This window comes from Lactuca serriola, chromosome 3 (assembly GCF_051521515.1).
Source record: "Lactuca serriola cultivar US96UC23 chromosome 3, Lser_US96UC23_V15, whole genome shotgun sequence".
In the NCBI taxonomy this organism is placed as follows: Eukaryota; Viridiplantae; Streptophyta; class Magnoliopsida; order Asterales; family Asteraceae; genus Lactuca; species Lactuca serriola.
The window spans coordinates 40,697,447-40,705,639 of record NC_136410.1 but is presented as its reverse complement, the minus strand read 5'-3'; the positions used below and the strand labels follow the sequence as shown (position 1 = coordinate 40,705,639).

General features: G+C 40.5%; 1 protein-coding gene across 1 annotated transcript; it reads left to right on the top strand.

Annotated features, from left to right (window-relative positions):
- The first annotated feature begins 1,194 nt into the window (after positions 1–1,194).
- LOC145095170 (uncharacterized) lies at positions 1,195–1,905 on the top strand. Its single transcript, XM_079033098.1, has one exon. The coding sequence runs from the start codon at positions 1,195–1,197 to the stop codon at positions 1,903–1,905; it is 711 nt and encodes a 236-aa protein (XP_078889224.1).
- The last annotated feature ends 6,288 nt before the right edge of the window (positions 1,906–8,193 follow it).

Sequence of the window (8,193 nt, the reverse complement as noted above, 5' to 3'; positions counted from 1 at the left end):
TTCTGCCACGACGTAGTGATCTTCGAATCCGTGTCTTTTCCCGTTCCACCACTACGTGGCAATTGTTCGCCACGACGTAGTGGACCCTCTAATTAGCTAATTTTTTTTTGCTTAATTCATAAATTAATTAGGGTAATTACTTTAGCTAATGTAATCAGATATCCTTATCTTGAATTTGTGAATTATCCTTATGTTTTAATTACATTTAATTATTTGATTAATTAAAAGATAAAGATTAAAAACATAATTGGTTCAATTTACATTATATTAATTCCTTAATTTCGAAAATTTAAATTACACCTAGTATTTTGAAAAGTTTTTAAAATACACCTTATATATAATATTAAAAGTTAATTACTATATGTATGAGATTAAGTCAGTCGGATCGTTAGCATTCCTTATTCATGAAGTTGAACTATAAGGGGGGGGGGGGGGGTATATTGAAACTGTCTATAAAATGGTGGTTGAATGGGTGTCTACTTTCACCCACCGCTTCCTTGTTTGGTGGAGGTTCGTTGGCAGAACGGATCTGATAGGACAATAACTTCATTAATAAGTATAATGATATAAAAGTAACTAAACCTTTTTTTTATAAAATCACACTCGTAGTTACTTTAGGAAAATGTGAAAAGTATGCTAATTCATAAAATTGCATGTTATACTTTATAGTAGTTAGTGGAGCGCGTGTGGTTAACCGGCACACTAATAGTGACTATAAAGAGCAATAATGGGCATCTCAAAAATTATCATTGATTAATGGAGCATGTTTGGTTAACTGGCAAAATAACATCGAGAGTGTTAAACATATTTGTATGGTTATTCATATATTGTTTATGATCCTCGGTATCCCAATCACAAATAAAAGAGCATAATTGGAGATTAAACATGTCATTGATAGATTCAATGAATCTTAAAAGATCTAGGAATTTCATAGTTCGAATTTGGTAAATTGCTTTTACCTACCTTTATAAATTCACGATAAAATTACGGCATCCCTCTTCTTGGTTGTGAATTGTTATTTTGAATCCTAAACTTAATTATTTATTTTGGGTTAAAATATTAAGGATTATTGTCATTTAATTAAAACTATTTCTTTTTCTCTATAGATGTCTACTCCTGATGCTTCTGCTCCTTCATCATCTACCCACCACTCGGGTTTCTCCCTACTCTCTATCGTGTCCAAGGTGATATTTAATGGCACCAACTACAATGATTGTTTGCACAACATCAAAATGGCTTTTTGATTCCATGGAAAAGAATATGCCCTTGAAGAAAAAATCATTGAAATTGATGAAGCCAATAGCCTCCTATAAGAAAGACTACGATGATGCAACAAAAGTTTCTTGCATCATGGTCGCTACAATGGCTCCTGAGTTGCAGAGGTTCTATGAGGACTACTGGCCATATGAGATGAACAATGACCTTGAGGAAAAGTACCACATAAGAGCTCGTCAAGAGAAATATGAAGTGGTCAAGTCCTTCATGGCTTGCAAGATGAAAGAGGGAGAGTCTGTTTGCAACCATGTGCAGAGAATGCAAAGATACATGGAACACATTATTAGGCTCAATGTGCATTTTGACGAGGAGTTCGCCATTGACATGATCTTGAACTCCTTGCCAAGTTTTTATGATCATTTCATATTGTCTTATCATTTAAACAACACAGAAACCACGTTGGCCCAACTCCACAACTTGCTACAGATTGCTGAGTCAGAAACGAAGGGAAAGAATCCAACCCTTCTGGTAATGCTCCTGTTCTTGCCATTGGTAAAGGCAAAGGGAAGAAGAGAAAGGCTGCTCCCAAAGCTAACTGGAAGAAGAAGTCCAATTTTGGGTCTTCTAGAAATGGTCCAAAGAAAAGGACCAACTCAGACATTCGAGTTTGTAACACCCCAAAACCGATAACGGCAGAATACGTTTCGGGGTGGATGACGTAGTGTATGGTATCATCACAATTGCATAATAGTAAAAACAAGAAACATACAACCATTGCATTTACATAGTGAATTTAATTACAAGTGTGTTTTGTAATGTTTAACAATCACCCAAAAGTAAATCAAAAATAAGAGATGGGTCTTGTGTGCTCCACCTTCTCCAAAAATGCTGCGTCTGTACCTGTCTATCTTTGACCTGAAGATACAAGTTATTTTGAAAACGAATATCAGCATAAAGCTGGTGAGTTCATAAGAGTTTAGTGTGAGTTTTTGTATACAAAGAATTAGTGCGAAAAAAATGTGTCATTTACATTCATAAGTAGTAGAACCTAGAAAATCCCATATTTTCCAGAAAATACATTGTAAGTGAAAATCTGTTAAAAGTATGCATTCTTCCTTTTTGAAAACAGTTTATCGTAAAAGTATATTAGCAAATCTCCAATAGTAGTGTGATAGAATAGGTTGAGCCTGTAATCATTGATAGAGGTGCAAGCTTCCTTTAGTGATAGATACTTACTTACTTCGGGGTGTAGTTAGCGTTTAGTGTAATATTTTAGTGTAGTTATAGCGTATTCCTTGTATATTACTAATAGTGAGGATAATAGAGGATCCCATGACCTTCCCAGTCATGCACAATATAGTGAAGTAGTGGCATCATGGGCCTGCACGGCGCGGACTGAAATTAACAGTCGGGATGTAATAGCGTCTGCCCCGTATAGATCTATACATGTAGTGTCGTCTTCCTGCCGGAAAACTCCGGGCGTAGTGGGTAGCGAATAGAGTATCTCGTAGTGGGTTAGTGTATTATTGTTTGTTTAGTGTTTTCTCTTCTGTTATAGAGTAGTAATCTTTTAGTATTGATCATAGTGTATTCTCTTACTAGTGTATTGTCTGGTAATAGTGAGTATTATAGTGTAGAGAGTAGTGACTTTAGCGAGTAGTAGCAGTAGCAACATTAACTATACCTATTATAGTTATCCTAGTGTGAATGGTTCTTGACATGTTAGTGACTTTAGTATTTTAGTGAAAAGAGAATTATCCGTATCCCATACTAATATACAAGTTATATAACTAAGAAATCAACGACAGTCGGACAGATAACTACTACCCTAAGCCCACAATCAAACAAGAACAGGAAATAAGGCGAGATATCGGTCCTAAGTCCTCCAAGTCTTACTTATATAATTATATCAGAGTGGTTACATTTTATAAGTAAATTGATTTAATAAAAGTATTTTCCAAAAGAACATTTAAAATCTGGCTTGCTGTCCAAAAATAGTTTTAAAAATGTAAAAACCTGTTTATAAGGCATAGTGATAAATCACATGTGATTTGAACTAAGGATAGTGAATCACATGTGATTAATCCTTGTAACGCGGAAAATCGTTCTGTAAAACTTTCCATAAACATCTATAAGCAACTTGTATCTCCCCCCTAAAACATTTAAAACATTTGAAAGGTTCATTAAAGGGGTACGAACTCACCTGAATTCGCGTAAATCGGGTGAATCAGGTAAATCGGGTAAAAGTGTCGGTTGAGCGTTTTGTTCCAAACAATGACCTGTACACCTTTTAGGACCCTAATGTCATATGAAAATATGTATTTTACAAGAAATTAATCATTTTATGCTTTCCGTTTAAGTATTGAGGCATTCTAGCATCAATTCGGGGTTTTAGGGCCTAGAAGGGGTTCCCGGGAGTGGTGCAAGGCCACGAATGATTTACGGGAGGGTCCATGAGCTCACTCCCTTGGAGTTTACGGCCCAAAGGCCACTCCTTGGTAGTTTACGGCCGTAAGCCCCCTAGGCTTGGCCGTAAACTCATGTGGTCCTCCAAATTGTATGTTTAAGGCCTTATTTCACTTCCTTACTTTAATGGTATGTGTCTTGGACCAATATGGAGGGATTAAACTCTTATTTTTGTGACATTTTGGGGAGTTTACGTCCAAGGCTTGTTCTTGGGCCGTAAACTCCATTTAATCCATCAAAATGGGTGTTTAAATGGTACAACATGTTCTCATTCACCTTAGATAAATCCTAGAAGGCCTTAAAATGAGTTTTGGGACAATTTGGCATGAAAATTTGGGGAGTTGACGGCCCAAGAATATCCTTGGCCTTAAACTCTTCATTTGGCCTCAAAATGGGAAGTTTAATGGTACAACACACATCCAAGGGCCTTAGCTAAATTCCTTACATGCATTAGAGGAGTTTTGGGACTTGTTTGACACAAAAACTTGGGTGTTTACGGCCCAAGCTTATCCTTGACCATAAACTCCTCTTTTTGTCTTCAAATGATGTTGTTTGATGCATTTAAACCTTCTTTAGTGTCAAGTCTAAATTACCAAACACCTTAGATGAGTTTTTGGGGCTTTAAACAAGGATTTGTGGGGGTTTTTGGGGTGTTTACGGCCTAAGCACAAGCTTGGGCCGTAAACTCCTTTTTAAGCTTCAATTCCTTGTGTTTTAGTGTCCAAACTCTCCTAGGTATATGCCTTAATTAGTCCATAAGCTTAAAGGAAGGGAAAATGAGGTTTTTGGCATGTTTCTAGGGGTTTACGGCCTAAGGGGCTTCTTAGGCCGTAAACTCCTTTTTGGTCCTTGATTTCTATGATTTTGGCCTCTTATTACAGTGAAGTACTGTCTAGATTAAGATAGGGAATGGGTCCTTACGTTTGGAAGCCGGAAATTCGCGGATTTGGGGTCGATTTCGGGTCTAGAGAGAGAAAGTAGTGAGAGAGAGTGAATGTGTGGTAAAAGAGTGTTCAAATGTTGTTTACACTCATTTCATATGCCTCGGGTATCGTACCCGATACACGACTACCCGATGCTTAAAGTTTAACAAAGTTAAAACTTTTTACCCGGGTGAAGTGGTTGAAAAAGTAATATAACTCTATTAGGTTAAACGGGGTTAACACATACAAGTTATATTTAGTTATGATAATATCAAGACATGCAAATAACTAGATATTCGGTTATTGACGATTCCACATATTACAGAAAATAATGTATAGTGACGCATTTCCGTTAGTGAAGATGGGATTTGTAACGGGAATAGATTTGGGGTTGTCACATCATTCCCCCGTTAGGGGAATTTCGTCCCGAAATTTAGAATTCAAACAGATAAGTTATTACAATACTACTAAGCAAAGAGATGAGGATATTTGAGTTTTATTTGATCCTCGCGCTCCCAAGTGAATTCTGGTCCCCGCTTGGCGTTCCACCGAACTTTCACAATTGGGATGCGGCTTTGTTTCATCCGTTTTACTTCCCGATCCAAAATCTCCGCAGGCTCTTCCACGAAGTTGAGGCTCTCATTGATCTCGATCTCATCGAGGGGAATCACGAGAGTCTCGTCAGACATACATTTCTTCAAGTTTGAGACGTGGAAGGTAGGATGTATGTTACTTAGCTCGCGGGGTAAGTTTAGTTTGTAAGCTACAGGGCCGATTCTAGCAAGAATCTCAAAAGGCCCTATGTACCTTGGGTTTAATTTTCCACGCTTTCTGAAGCGTATCGTGCCTTTCCAGGGCAAGACCTTCAAAAGGACTCGATCTCCCACCTGGAATTCCAAGGGTTTTCTTCGTTTGTCGGCGTAGCTTTTCTGCCGATCCCTAGCGGCTTTTAGTCGTTCACGTATCTGCACAATCTTCTCGGTCGTCTCTCGAATGATCTCCGGACCAGTGCGGGCGCTGTCAGGAACTCGTCCTTTAGCTAACTGAGTGTCTCCCACCTCAGCCCAGCACAAAGGGGATCTGCACTTCCGGCCGTAGAGGGATTCGAATGGAGCTGCCTTGATGCTCGTATGATAACTATTGTTGTAGGAAAACTCCACAAGAGGCAAGTGTGTATCCCACGATTTCCCGAAGTCGATCACACAAGCTCGCAGCATGTCTTCTAAGGTTTGGATCGTCCTCTCACTTTGTTCGTCAATCTGCGGATGGTAGGCTATACTCATGTCCAGCCTCGTCCCTAGTGCCTTTTGCAATGATTGCCAAAATCTAGAGGTGAATCTACTATCTCTGTCTGATATAATATATATAGGGACGCCATGCAGTCGTACTATTTCTTTTATATATGTTCTGGTGAGCTTCTCCATCTTGTCCGTCTCCTTGATGGGTAGAAAGTGTGCAGACTTGGTCAACCTATCAACGATGACCCAAATGGTATCTAATCCACCTGCTGTCTTGGGCAGCTTGGTGATAAAGTCCATTGTGATTCGCTCCCACTTCCATTCTGGTACCTCCGGTTGTTGGAGGAGTCCTGATGGCTTTTGATATTTGACTTTGACCTTCGCGCAAGTAAGGCACTTACTTACAAAGGTAGCGATCTCCGCTTTCATGTTCGGCCACCAGTATAGCTTTTTGAGATCCAGATACATCTTATCTGAACCCGGGTGAACGGAGTAATGAGTGTTGTGTGCTTCCCTCATCACCAAGTCTCTGAAACCTCCATGGCGTGGAGTCCAGATTCGGTCCATGAAGTAGTAGGCTCATTCACCCTAACCTCCAGATTTTTATCCATTCCGCGCAGGGATTCTCCCATCACGTTCTCGGGCTTTAAGGCTTCTAGCTGAGCCTCTTTGATCTGTGTGGATAGATGCGAATGGATAGTCATTGTCAACGACTTTGTCCTTCGACCGGAATATTCCTTTCTACTCAGGGCGTCAGCTACCACGTTGGCTTTCCCCGGATGATACCTAATTTCACAGTCGTAATCGTTAAGTAGCTCGACCCATCGACACTGTCTCATGTTGAGTTCTTTTTGGTTCAGTATATGTTGGAGGCTTTTATGATCAATGTACACCACACTCTTCGTCCCATACAAGTAGTGTCTCCAGATTTTTAGTGCGAAGACGACCGCTCTTAACTCGAGGTCGTGAGTAGTGTAGTTCACTTCATGGTTCTTTAGCTGTCTCGAGGCATAGGCGATAACCTTGCCTCGTTGCATCAAGACACAACCGAGCCCCTGATTGGATGCATCACAGTATACGACGAAATATTCTGTCCCTTCGGGAAGGGATAATACCGGTGCGGTGCATAGGGCTCGCTTCAGGGTCTGAAATTCCTTCTCCTGTTTCTCTTCCCAGTCGAATGATACACCCTTCTGAGTTAGCATAGTGAGAGGCTTCGCAATTCGATGGAAATTTTGGATGAATCTATGGTAGTAGCCAGCGAGGCCTAGAAATTGACGGATTTCTGTAGGCGTATTTGGTGCTGACCAGTTCTCAATAGCTTTAATTTTGGAGGGGTCCACGTGGATTCCGTCTTCACTGACCACGTGCCCTAAGAATTCAACTCTTCGGATCCAAAACTCGCACTTAGAGAACTTCGCATACAACTTCTCGGATCGCAGGGTTTCCAGGACTAATCGTAAATGATTTCCGTGCTCTCCCTCGCTCCGAGAGTAGACGAGTATGTCATCAATAAAGACGATAACGAACTGATCTAGATATGGACGACATACCCTATTCATCAAATCCATGAATACTGCGGGGGCGTTAGTCAGTCCAAAGGGCATCACTACGAACTCAAAATGCCCGTAGCGGGTTCGGAAGGCTGTCTTTGGCACATCTTCCTCAAGCACCCGTAACTGATGATACCCTGATCTAAGATCAATCTTGGAGAAGTAACTTGCTCCTTGGAGTTGGTCGAATAGATCGTCGATACGAGGGAGAGGATAGTGATTTTTGATCGTGAGTTTATTGAGTTCCCTATAATCGATGCACATCCGAAACGATCCATCCTTTTTCTTCACGAACAAGACCGGAGCTCCCCAAGGTGAGAAGCTCGGTCTTATAAAGCCCTTGCTGAGCAGTTCGTTGAGTTGACCGGATAGTTCTTGCATTTCAGCGGGCGCTAGACGGTAGGGCGACTTAGCTATGGGGGTAGCTCCTGGGATTAGGTCGATTCTGAATTTAACTTGTCGTTTGGGAGGTAGACCTGGAAGATCCTCCGGGAAGACATCAGGAAAATCGCATACTACAGGAATGTCTTTTGGATCTTTCGATTTCTGGTTAGTGTCGACAACGTGAGCAAGAAAGGCGCGATATTCCTTGCGCAAATATTTCTGAGCTTGGATACTAGAGATGATACGAAGGCTTGTACTTGGCTTATCTCCGTATATCAATAGGGTTTCGCGATTCGGAAGGTTCAGGCGAATGGCTTTGTCGGAGCATAGGATATCGGCGTAGTGAAGACTTAACCAATCCATACCAACAATGATATCGAAGTTTTTAATTGAGACTGGTATAAGATCGATTAA